The sequence below is a fragment of the Giraffa tippelskirchi genome, chromosome 2 (assembly GCF_054371585.1).
Source record: "Giraffa tippelskirchi isolate mGirTip1 chromosome 2, T2T-mGirTip1v1.2.pri, whole genome shotgun sequence".
Classification (NCBI taxonomy): domain Eukaryota; kingdom Metazoa; phylum Chordata; class Mammalia; order Artiodactyla; family Giraffidae; genus Giraffa; species Giraffa tippelskirchi.
The window spans coordinates 16,513,225-16,526,389 of NC_137276.1; the positions used below are offsets into that span (position 1 = coordinate 16,513,225).

The window sequence follows — 13,165 nt, forward strand, 5'->3', positions numbered from 1 at the left end:
TTACAGCGAATGTCATGATGGTCATTATTTCAGCCCACTGAGAAGATGGGGGTTGTCTTTTAGATGGGGCAGCATGGGCTATAACTATGTTTGTGAATTACATGTTCAGTCACTTTCGGTGATACAGGCCAGTGTGCTAGGCCAGTCAGTGGTCCTTCATTACTTAAGGAGCTGATGGTGCAGCTCAAGTCTTATCCAGAAAATCTGAATCTTCAGACCTTGGATGGGAGCAAGTGTAAGCATTTAAAGCACCCCTAATGTTTTTTTCCCTGGAGGTCTGCAGACTGTGCTCTCGGGAGTCTGGAAAAGTACGAAACCCTCACAGCCTCATTGTGGACATCAAGCCATTATTACAGGAGGATAAGTCAATCCCAAATGGTTTGCACTACTCAAAAGCTATTTGTGTGACTGTCATTTTATTCTATTTTTTGGGGAAATATTTGTTGTTGTTGAGTCATTAAGTCGTGTCCAACTCTTTGTGACCCCCTGATTGCTGCATGCTAGGCTTCCCTGTCCTTCATATCCCCTGAAGTTTGCTCAAACTCATGTCCATGGAGTCGGTGATGCCACCCAACCATCTCATCCTCTGTTGCCCCCTTCTCTTCCTGCCCTCAATCTTTCTCAACATTAGAGTCTTTTCCAACAAGTCAGCTCTTTCCTAAAAAAACGAATAAACGTAGGCACAATCTGGGCACAATCTGTTAAACACTGGACATGCCCACACCAACACAATCCAATTTGTAGGAAGGAGGCAGTATGATTGGACTTTGAAACATACCCATGGTCTTTTGAACCTAATCTGTAAAGAAATAGGTAGCTCAGGTTTGAAGCTCTCATCACATCACTTTGAAGGCTCAAATTCCTTACCCTGGCCTTCTGAACCTTTCATGACCTGCCACTGAGGCCTTAGCTGGAGGTTCTCCCTATTCCTTGTGAACACTGATCTTGATACCTTCTTGCCCTGTGACTCCACTTGGAGTGATCTTCCCCACTTTGTTCACTTGGCAGCCCTGTCTTGCCCCTTCATTCCTCCTAGAAGCCTCTGCTTACCCCCCAGGTTGGGCTCAGCACTGCCCTGAGTCCTGTGTACCCACTTCTGTTTTAGCACCTTCCTAATCATGTTGAGTCCTTGTGCATAAGTATCTCCCCCACTTGATGGTAAGCGACTCCTGAGCAGTGATCTCTCTCTTCCTGCTGAGGTATGCCCAGTCCAGGACCTGGTGTACCATCGGTGCCCCATAAATGTCTGCAGTGAGATTGGTAGATGTAAACATTAAGTAGAAAGGAAATAAAAAACTCATTCTCAAGTTTTCTTTCAGCCAGATGCTGCTAGAAAGAATTTTGAGCACTCTTTTGCCAATGAGTCCAAAGCTTTTGAGGGATATCTGGAAGCCTGGGCTCCTGGGGACCACGATGGAGGGGTCTGGAAATTCCTGCCTTGTGGATGCATAAGCCACAGGAAACCCATGACCCTGTAGAAAAGAGAGCAGTGGGGGCATGGACTCCATCCAGTTGCTTGTTTTCTTGTCTTCACATTTCCCTCTTAATTGGCACGGGCTTCCCAGGTGGTGCTAGTGGTTGAGAACCCACCTGGCAATACAGGAGACATAAGAGATGTGGGTTCAATCGCTGGGTTGGAAAGATCCCCTGGAGGAGGAAATGGCAACCCACTCCAGCATTCTTGCCTAGAGAATCCCTAGGACAGAAGAACCTGGTGGGCTACATACGGTTCAGAGCCATGCAAAGGGTCAGACACAACTGAGTGACCGCGCACAGGCAGGCACTGTGGAAGTGATGTACTCTTGAATTTTTTCCAAGAGTGGCTGTGTGCTCACAAAGCTTCTCTCTCCAACAAAATGGTCATTTGTGGACAAGCCTGACTTCATCTTGTGAGTGAATGACAAGGCAGCAGTAAGTCAGTTCAAGAGAATAAAACAACAGATGAACCCATGGGTTGGTATCTATATTATGAAGTCTTATCTCATCTGAGTGGAATGAGATTGAGATAAGTTCTTTGGAAATCTTCTCTAGAAATAATAATAAAAAGTCCTGTCGTCTTATGAGCTGAACAGTTTTTAACTTTTTTCATTTATTTTGCTGCACTTCTTGTAGCTTGAACTAACTATAAAGCACGAAATATCTGTGCTTTGCTTCTGTTCTCAAAACTCTTAACTATTTGGCCCCAAGGCAAGGAGACAAAAACAATTTGGTTTTACTCTGCCACATTCCAAAAATAACTGTAGTAATATCCTCTTTGGTTATCTTAAAAGTATAGTGTGGAGGCTTTTATCCCAAAGTAGCAGTGTCTGACTGTTGGGGGGGTGGGGGGTGGGGACTTTAGCTATATGACTGTTATTTAGCAACTAAATGCTGGTGACTCATTCACTTTGACTGTGGTACAGGAAAATTCTTTCCATGGAAAACACAAGAACGGTGGGGGTTGGGGGGGGGGATCTCTCTGAACCACTGTGTAGTATTTTCCTTTGCAAAAGGCTGCTCTGAAAATGAATAGGCACCAGCTGTTTCTCTGCTGGCTTAGTCCCCAAAGCTGCAGGAGAGCCTTCCTCAACTGGGCTTTCTGAGCAATTCATCCACAAAGGTATACAGGTAGGCTCAGAGCTGCAACAAGGGGCCAGTTGGTTAATAAAATGAAATCTCAGCATTTAAAATGGTCACCTGAATAAGAGAGAAATTGAACTCATTGCATTCATAGTATCTGGAATATTTATCTTATGATTTGGTTTGGACTAGAAACCCAACGGTGAAACGCATTCCATTGGGGAGGGGGTGGAGAAAGAGAGAGTTGGTTCTGTTTCCTTAGCTTTGCACCGAATGACATGAAAGCCTTGGGGAGAAGTGCCTCAGTAAGGTGCTAATCTATTTATGCAGCCAAAATAAAATAAGTTCACCTGTGAGGCTCACCGCGCCAAACTAATTCTAGCTCGCTGAGTTTCGTTTTGCTTGTCAGCATCTCCTTGAGGACTCTGGGGGTGTTAGGGATGTGGGAAAGAGACTGTGCAGTGCTGGCCGTGAACGTTTGGGGGATTGAAAAGGGCTTCTCTTCCTGCTCCTGAGCCCTGCCCATCCCTGAGGTCGCCCTGCTCTCAGGCTAGGCTCTTCTTTATGAATGGAGGTTAGAGAAGCCGCTTAAAGGCTCTTCAGTGCTTACTCTCCAGCTGGCTGCTGACTTAGGAAAAACATGACCCTGTGGGGCTGCGATGGGGGCAGGGAGGGCTGTGGGAGAAGTTTGTGTCATAGGAAAGACGACCCAGGTGTTGGAGGGGCCTTCACCCTTTCTTACAGGCAGAGATGCCCAGGCTATATATAGTAAAGCCCTGAATCACAGATGTAGGAATGTCACAGCTGCTTGAGCTCTGCCACTGTAACCCAGCAGAAAACCAGCCCCGCCCAGGGTCATCTCAGCTCTAAACAAGCTCGGAGGCAACGATGAGGCAGGTTGTCTGACTTCATTCCTTTCTGTTACGCGGCTCTCTTAGACCCAACACGGTACAATATTTGCAGTAAAACAGTCTAATCCTGGCTGTGCGTTCTGGTTCTGAAAGATGCGTAGTCCATCTGCTGTTCTCCCAGAGCAGCAGCATCTGCCTTTGTGTCTCTTGCTCATCACATCTCTCCCACACGGTGGGGAGCCTGTGAACGTTCTGGGTTTGGGAGACAGGTGCTGGAAAGCGGTGGGTGGGCGGCTTGGTGACTCCACCCACTGGAAGTCACCTGCTCCCTGCAGACAGACCTGTGCTTCTGCGGGTCACAAATTGAAAGCCAGGATCAGGATTAGGCTGGTGAGGGACGTGGGTGTGACCGTTTACCCTTCGCTTTGTGGGCTGGGAGGGCTCCTCCCTCACACATAGGGAACCAAGGGGTCTTGTCTAGACAACGCTAAATCCGGGAGAATGGGAAAGTCAGAACCCTACCTAACAGGATAAGTCAGAGTTTTACTTTGATCCTGGATTTGATCCTGGATGAGGGACTGAATCCTTAAAAAAGCCTCTTCCCAGGCTCCCTCTCACTGTCCCAGTCTGTCCCCCTCTTCTCTCCCCCCCCACCCCGTTTCAGGTAAAGGGGGACAAGGGAAGTCAAACATCATTATTCATTTTTCATTATCATTGACCCTCCAGGACCTTAAAAGTTGAAGGAAATGAACTTGAAGTCGTCACTCGCATTATTTTTCTACTAAGGCTAATTTTATTGATTCAGTTGGTCTGAGAGAAGCCGAATCTGAGAGAGCAGCAGTTAAAGGAAACGAATAAGCTACCAATCGACTAGTTTGACTTACTGGAACAGTCCCTGGCTGCCCCTCGCCGGCCCACCCACCCCCTCCTGGCAATCATTTATCAGACCCCGGGAGGGGGCCGGTGCTCGGGGATTTTGATGCCCGTTCTGCCGGCGGGAGGCATGCTACGTGGTGTCAGTGACCAGAGCTTAGGACACTGGAATTTTGCATTTGTTACAGCAGCAGCTGTAGCGAGTGGCTGCGCCGGCTGAAGGGCAGCGTCCCTGAGCAGGGCGCGGCCACCACTTGGCGGCGATCGCTGGGGCGGCACCCGAGGTCGGCCCTCGAGATGGGGGCGGGATTTTAGAAAGAAGCCCGGACTCGGCCAGTGGATGGCCGGGCGCTTCCTCGCAGCCTCTGCAGCAGCTGATCTGTCTGCCCAGCGGCGCTCCCGCTCCTAGACTTTGTTCCTGTTCCCTCCCGCGCTGCTCGCCAAAGGCACCGGTTACCATGGTGAAAGAGAAAGGTAATTATAAATATCGATCCCTGTGCATGGCTGCAGAAGTTGCACTGGTGCTGCAGGGTTGGGCCACCTAATGAGGGATGATCAGTGGAAAGCCAGGCAGACATGTTCTTGGTGTGAGAATCTGTATTGTGAAGTCCGGGTTTGCATAGAGCAGAGACTTGCTTCATTAAGAACCTTTCTTTTAGCCACGGCGCGTCCGAAGAGCATTCCTATTTCTGGAGTGTTTGCACAGCCGAGCTCCCGGGCCGTGTGTCTCTTTTGATTGCTATTGCATTTGGAATTTTTGGTTGTGTTTGAGACTTGCCTTCCTACCTTCATCCTAGCCTTCACTCTTCCTCACTTACCGCCACCCAAATCAATAAATTAATGAAGATGTGTAATGAAAGGGCCCTTCTACCAGGTCTAGGCTGTGTTGGGACCTGCCCAAGCTTAGCTCAAAGTTCCAAGCCGGCCGTCTTTAAGGTTCCAGGTGTGCCTCTCTAATAACCTGTCATTTCAGCGGCATCCCTAATCACTCCTCCAAACACCTTAAAAGATGGGTTACATGTCAAGGACGGCAAATCATGTCTTAAGAACGTGAAAAGGGAGAGGATGGTCACGCTCTGCACAGGTGTACAGTATTTATGCACTGGGCGTGGTCCAAAAATGGAAGTTAAACTTTTCAGAATTGAATTGTTATTTAACTTATTCATTTGTCTGGGAAATGGAAAAGAGCACAACAATGTTTGATTTTAATTATCCAAGTAATATATAAATATGTCTTATGTTAAGAAAGTGCGGTGTCACGGGAGATTTGAGAGTGAAAGATGAAATCCCCTTGCCCCTACCCTGTTCACTTTAATTCCCCCTTTTCTCTTGAGGCAAAATTGTTAATAGTGTGTATCCTGTGAGAACTTATAGAAGGAATAAGATAGCTAGCTAGATAGAAGTATTAAAAAAGGATCATTCTCTGATCATTTTTTCATGACTCGATTTTTTTCTCTTAATAATATGTCTCCGGGACCTTCACTACATGATTTGAGAGTGTGAGTAACCACCGCTGAATTTTGCTTTTTGGTAAGCTTGGATGTATTCTGCCACATTTCCTGCCTGTGGACATACTTTTCTCCATAAACACAGATGTCTGCTCTTTGGGCGCTGTCTTCAACATTTCCGTGATTTATCTTTGTCTACTTTCTCTTAAAGCCCCTACAGGGAATAGATGTGAGGTGAACGTGCTGAACTCAAACTGATCCCTATTGTCGGAAACTCAATTCAGGTTTATTATACTAGTGGATGGATGGAGGAATAGGATCATGATAGCTAATGGTGTTAGGGCTGCACCTTAGCACAAAGAGAAACAGCTTCTGGTCAGTCCATTCTGTTCCTAGGTATCTTTCATAAATCACAAGGTTTAGCTTTGGTTTTACACCGACTAAGGGGTAATTGAATGAAATGATTTAGTGAGAATAAAGGTGCTTCTAATAATATTTCCTCTTTTGGGGGTGCTACCAGGAACCCTAAATAAAGATGTTGACACTTAATCAAGGTCAGGTCTCTTTATTTTTACCTCCTCCACAGCTGAAACAACCTGACTCTGATCTCTACTGCTAATGGTTTTGAGTTTGTTTTCCCAGTATGAGTAATTTATGAGTGATGGGAAAGGGGATTGCAAAGGTCACTTCCCAATTCCATCCCCCAGGGGCCCATGGAAGCCCTGGACTTGCTGTTCGTGGTGAATGTTTTATAGGTCAGTAGTCTCCAAATAGCAACTCTTCTGAAGTCGTTAGAGACTTCCCAAAGCTTGGAGTGCCTGGGTTCACGTTTGCTTTACAAGTCAGTAACCACTTTCTGACTAGAACACTTTGGACAGGCCACCAAGAGGTCACATACTAGTATTATCTAAGCCCTTAGCCACTGATTAAAGGCTGTTTCTTTTCTATTTTGAGGTCCATGTCAGTCTCCACTTCTGCCTCCCAGCTCCCTGACTGCACTGACCTCAGTCAAAGTCAGGGTTTTTGGTGGGTACACAAGGGCTTCCATGGAAAGAAAGGAATTTCATTAAAGCTTCTAAAGTCAGAAGGGCACAGGAGCGCTTGCAGTCCAGGCATTCATCCTAGACCTGAGAAAACCGGGCTTCAGAAAGGGTTAGTAAACTGCTCAAAATCACACAGCAGGTAATTGGACTAAGTTCAGGTTTATTATACTAGTGGGTGGATGGAGAACATAGAGGAGACTCATCCTCTGTGTTCCGTCAAAGGAGGACATGGCCCAGTGTCTGCATTTATCACCCACTGGCTCCATCACTAGTCAGTGAGCCTCTCAGAAGCAGCCCTGTGTCTCTATCTTTAATTTTCCAGTTCATAGCTTGATACCTGCACGTCATAGATTCTCAGAGTTGAAGCAGGTTGGCCCATTGTCAGAGCCAGATCTGGAACCTGTGGCCTCCTGATCCTGAGACTTTTCCAGTACGCTCTGCTTCCTCTTGCTTCCAGAGAGTTCCAGCTTCTTCTTTCCTCTTGGGGCAGACACAAATCAGCCTGGAGTGAGCTTGTGTCATGGTAGCATCCATCCTGAGGAACACGAGAAGTCTTCTGAAGGAGTGACATAGGTTCCCCGTTGCTCATCGCTTGGAGATGGTTTAGATCACGCTGGTCTGTGCTGCCATTTCTCTCCTGGATGAAGTTTCCATGACACTGACAGAAAGAAAGCCTGCTGGCAGATCACAGGTCTGCAAGTGTGGAATGACATTGGCCAACCGACTTTGACCCTCATTCTCTTCTGTTCTCCCAACCAGGCGCCCACCCACTTCCAGTCACAGACCCTTATTGATCTGGGAGTCGTCATGAAATAGTTGTTTCTCTGTTGCATTCAAGGGCATCTTAACCTTGCTGTGTCCTATAACAAAGAAGCAGGAGAGACTTTTGTGGGTTTATCAGTCAATATCTGTCTTCCTGAGAGCACTTTCATCTACCTAAACTCCAGTGGCCTAGTCTACCCATTAAAAACTTTAATTCTAGCTTATATGTGTCCTAGTGCAAGTTTTAAAAGTAAACATGAAGGGGATTTATTATTTCTTAGTATTAGAGAAAACAAGTAGAAGCAAATATTAGAGATAAAGTTATGTAAACACTCATTTGTTTAAATAATAAGGCAGCTTAGGGTTTGGAAAAGGTTTTATCCTTCATGTAAGAAGGATAAAAATTCAGCAGTGAGGGAGGCACATCACGGAAAACATTTCTACAGTTGAGCACATCATTTTTTGTTTGTTTTGTTTCCTGGAAGTTTTCTGCCACTGTTGGATGACCAACTTGCTTTTAAGGTAGTGAAAAGTGAAAGTGTTAGTTGCTCAGTTGTGTCCAAATCTTTGTGACCCCATGGACTGTAGCCCCGCCAGGCTCCTCCTCCATGGAATTCTCCAGGCAAGAATACTGGAGTGGGTTGCCATTTCCTCCTCTGAGAGATCTTCCCAACCCAGGGATTGAACCCAGAACTCCCGCATTGTAAGCAAATTCTTTACCATCTGAGCCACCAGGGAAGCTCTTTTAAGTAGAGCAGGACCCAGTGAAACTCATTCTAGTTCATCCTTGATAGAGAGATGTTCACTGTCCACCTGACATTCCAGTGTATGGGACGCACACACACACACGCAGTATGTGACACACACATTCACAGGGTATGGGACACAGACACACACATGGGGCAACCTTGTTTCTTAGCAGCTTCTAAGAACAGTGGTATACTGGGTCTCAAATGTGTCCTACAGACTGGCACCAAAGTAATCCTCTTAGGATGCTGATGCCATCATATCTCCAGGTGACAAACCTAAATGAGTGACAAGGTAAATTTCAAGACTTCCTGCTAATCATTGAGGATTCTCTCTAAGTCCTTAAATTACCTCCTCCCTACCCTCATCTAAGCCAATCTTGTTTTATTTTTAATAATATTATTAAACCTACCAATTATTGAAATGGCAGGCTTTGCATTGACACCTTTACATACATCACCTCTAATCTTTGAGCCCATCAGGGTCAGTGGCACTCCTCCCCTTTAGTAAATGAGAAAGAGGAGGTTCATGGGAGTTTAGACACTTGCCAGAGATCACTTAGCCAAAAAGTAGAAGAGCTGATTTTCTACTCAGGCCCTTCTGGCTGCAGAATCTGCACTAATTGTACCTATGCTCCAGCCCCTTCCCCCATTTTTCCTATTTGAATAATCTTGGATATATTTTCCATCTCCATCATGGTGTCATGCTACCCCTCCTGCCTCGGGAGAAATACGTTTTGTTTCCTTTTGCATATTTGCCCATGACCTGACTCAAGTTCTGCTTCCTTACAATGGTTTTCAAAGGCCTATCCCTTCTGTAAATTCTTCTCGAATTACTCTGAACACCTAAGTCAACACCAGAGAAATTAAACAACAATCTATCACCTGTACGACTTAAGAAAGAGTATCCGTCTCTCCCTCAGGAGTTGCTGACTTCATATACTGCCTTATGAAACAGCCTTTAGAGTGGCCAAGTGTTGCTGCCTCTAACGGTGTCTGTCCTTCTGCCCCATCCCACTCCTCCCAAACACCCACACCCACACAAACACTCCCCACTCAGGAGCGTGCACACAGCCTAATGTAATCGAAACCCATTCTGTTCCATCCTCGGGGAAGTCTGAGAACAGATTGCTCTCTGCAGGGTGAAATTCATCATCCATGTGAGTCGCCTCCCAGGCCCCCTGTTGGTGTAGACTTGCTCCTCCTAGATTCAGTTTCCCAGCCCTGCTTCCCAGGTGGATGTTGCATATGCCACCCTGACCTGCTTTTGGAACTGTCTAGGTTGTTCATTTTTCCTAAACTTGAAAAGCCCCAAGTTTTTCGAGGGCAGGTCAATGGCAAGAACATTTCCTAAGTAAAGTCTAAAGGGAAACGATTGATTTAAAGAGACACCACGATGCTACAAGCTCCAGAATACATTGTCTGGATTAGCGACTTACACACACACACATCTCAGTTGTGATCTTTGCATCTGTAGAGGGAGTAGAGATCCAGTTCTGTCACCATATTCCACTGGAGAGGGAAAAAAAAACCCAAGTGTGAATTTCTCTTACTGTTTTATAAATGAAACGGTACTACTCTCACCAGGAAGTATGACTCTGCCCCACTTGTCTTCACCACTGCAGGGCTGTCTAGATGATGGGATTTCTCAGGCTAAGGGAAAGAACTTCACATTTTAAAAAATCACAACAAATCCTTGCCCTCTGCCATCTACTCATTAATGTCTAAAGAAATGCTTGTCCAGAGAGAGAGAGAGGAAAAAGACTTTGTTTCCACAATTAGAGTTAAGGCTGACTGTGGAAAGACATCTGAGAGAAGGAATGAAATGAAGTGAGTCGCTCAGTCGTGTCCGACTCTCTGCAACCCCATGGTCTGCAACCCCACGGACTAGACAGTCCATGGCGTTCTCCAGGCCAGGATACTGGAGTGGGTAGCCTTTCCCTTATCCAGAGAGAAGGAATACATTGACTTAAATTTACCCAGAGCTCTTGAGAGCAATCTTCAGCTGATTGGGCCACTTAGAAGTGATCCTGCTTCTTGCTTCTCTGATGATCTGGTCAGGTGACCAGGAAGGATGAAACAACCAGTCCTGCTTCACAGAAACTGTCTTTGAAAGAACAAGAAATTAACTTTCCAAAGTCCTGCAGAAAAGATGTCCTAAGTGAAACCCAGCCCACTAAAAGCAAAATCTTGGCACTGATTCTCTGTGAGGAGGGGGCCCCTCGATGTCATCATCATATTCACTGCCCCTGGGAGGCAAGCAGGAGGGTCCTCACAGTGCTGGCATCTCATATGCCAAAGCCAAAACACTGAGGGTTTTCCTGAGCCAGCATTAGAGCGTCAGAGGACTTTTCAGAAGGTTCAGTGATGGGTGAGTGGTGCAGGATTTCTTCCCATTGTGGCTGAGCCTGTTCTGGGCACACCACAGTAGAAACCAGCCCAGCTTCCTATTTCATTGTGTGTTGGTCTGATGGTGACTCATACCGAGAGGTATGTTTATCCCAAACTGGCAGGAGCTGTGTATTCAAGGGCAAATTTTGTTAGCAGTGGGGGAGGGTGAATATTTGTAGGCATGACCTCTTTTCTCTGAAACATCGTATTTGTGTTCACACTGACATGACTAATGCTATTATGGTCCAGTGTGCGCTGGAGGGCACTAGGGGTGAGTTTCTGTGTCCCATTGCAATCAAACAGGCTGACTTTTTTGAATACTTAGACTTAACCGTGAAGATGCTGGCTTTCTTAAGCTTTCAGAGAAATTACTGTCTAGGGCAGTGGTTCTCAAATGACATCAGGGCCATCTGGAGTTTGGTCAGAGTGGGGATTTCTGGACCCTGGTCCCAGTGAGGAAGGGCCTGAGGTTTTGCACTTCTAGCAATTCCCAAGTGATGTTGCTGCTCATGGTTCAGGAACCACACTTGGACACTATCATGGTTTCTTGTCCGTAAAATGATCAGCGTTCTAGGCAGAGAAGAGAGAACTTTTATATAAGTAGCCTCTCTGTTCTCTCTTGTCAGTTTTATCTTGCTTATAATGCAGATGGCAAAGTCAAGAGCATCGTTTTCATTTTGACTCTCTTGCAGCATAGGATGAAGCTTCGGTTCATAAAATGGAGACCTTCTGTGAGACTTGAGTGACCAGGAGACTGCTGTCAGTATATAACACTGGATATGCAGGGAGTGGGCAGGGTGGGAGCAGGGGGAAGTTACAGGGCACCTTTTCCTGGGAGTGAGTTGGGGCTCAGCTTGGCTTGGGGGAGTCAAGGCACAAATGTGCCATTCTGTAACCATCACTCCTAATTCTGAAGGGTTAGTTGAGCATTTTTACAGGGGTTCATAAAGCTCTTTGGAATCCTTTGGTTAGAGACAGTTTCAGGAGCTATCTTGGCACACAAAAGCTGCAACCGTTTAGTTTCTGAGGAGCTAAAATGTGTTATTAAAACCTCAAGCAGTTTTAATATAGACCATTGCATTGTCTATATTCTTGTTGTTGGTCTATATTCTGTTGTTGTTCAACCACAGATTGTTCAACAGTCTGTATTCACAGTGCTATTTGAAACACTGTGAAGGGAGAAATTTAAGAAAAATTCAAAGAAGCAGAGAATGGTAGAGAAAGATAGCAAGGTTATTTCACACTGGAGTATCTGGAGGGACATGAGAGGGAGGCTATACCACTCAGAAAAATGGCAGGCACTGTGGTTCCCTGGTCTGTGGAGGGTCCCCTAAGTGGCATGTGGGGCTAGATGAGTGTTGCTGGATTGCTGTGCACCACGTGGGGGGTGCCCTGTCTGGACAGCTACTGGGGAACAGTTTTAGGGCTGACAGTGGGAATGGTATCTGCTGGACTAGGTTCAATGATGCTGTTCCTGCTCAGCTAGAAGATGTTGCCAGTCCTGCCACGTGTGAAGAGCCCAGCCTGAAGCAGTGAGCCATAGCAACCGGTGTCTTGAACGCATCACAAATTTATAAAGGTCTACTCTCTGCAAGGCATTTCAAGGGTAACCTAATACATGGAAAAGGTTCTGCCTTCAGCAGGGTAATGAATTAGCCAGTAGTGGGAGGGGTGCTGATTGAAAATAGAAGCAACACAAAGTGATCAGAAGGAGTATAAACGGTATTCTGCTGAGGTTCGAAGGAAGAGTTAGTGTTTCAAATGAATCAGAAAAGGCTTTACAGAAAAGGGAGCATTTAAGATTGTCCTTGAAGGGTTCTGTTAATTTCTTCCGGTTAGGGATGATGTTTAATTCAATTCAAACCCATTATACAGTGTCCGCTCCATGGTAAGTATTCAGTGAATGTTGAATGTACTGAAAAGTGGATGAAGGATGTGTATGGGTAGAGAGATGGGTATTCTTAAGTGTTTATTCAGAGCCTAATAAGAGATTAGCAATCTGGGTACAGAAACAAAATGCAATTCTTGACCTAAAAGCATTCACATTCTAACAAGGAACATAAACACAAAAATACATGATTATGACGCAATGTGAAATGTATGCAACAAAGAACTCTTTAATGTGGGACTGCAGTGCAGGGGGCTGGTTAATTCTCCTGGGAGGTCATGGCAGACTAGGCTTTGAAGAATGAACAGGAGTGCAACAAATGAATAAAGAGAAAATGAGAGAAAGGTTTCCAACTGGCAAAACAGAAGCAGTGAAGGAGATGCAGCCAGCTGAGTTTGGCAGGAACTACCATTAGTCACGAGGTCCTGCAGTAACCATGGGGAAGGGTAAATGGAGGGCTTTGCAGGTCAGGTTGAGTTGAGGATGGATAGAACCAGAGGTTGTACATTCAGATGCCTCTAAGAATCAGGTAGATGACCTAGATGAATAGAGATGGGGACAGACAGGACAGCAGGGCCTTGTCCACAGGAAAAGCCACTCTATT

The 13,165-nt window shown here is 45.8% G+C and overlaps 1 protein-coding gene across 19 annotated transcripts in view; it reads left to right on the forward strand.

The window, feature by feature from the left end:
* ABLIM1 (actin binding LIM protein 1) overlaps window positions 1-13,165 on the forward strand; it is a 331,405-nt gene that overhangs the window by 134,253 nt on the left and 183,987 nt on the right. For 7 of the 19 annotated variants that reach the window (XR_014077818.1, XR_014077820.1, XR_014077824.1 and 4 more), the window contains exon 1: window positions 4,609-4,757. The exons of 11 other annotated variants lie outside the window; for them this stretch is intronic. Coding sequence is in view for 2 of the 8 variants with exons in the window: in XM_081573530.1 (XP_081429656.1) it covers window positions 4,742-4,757 (16 nt within the window). In the remaining 6 variants the exon portion in view is untranslated. Of the gene's footprint in view, window positions 1-2,997; window positions 3,018-4,608; window positions 4,758-13,165 lie in introns of those variants that run through there. One more of the 19 variants, XM_081573531.1, reaches the window with a different exon arrangement.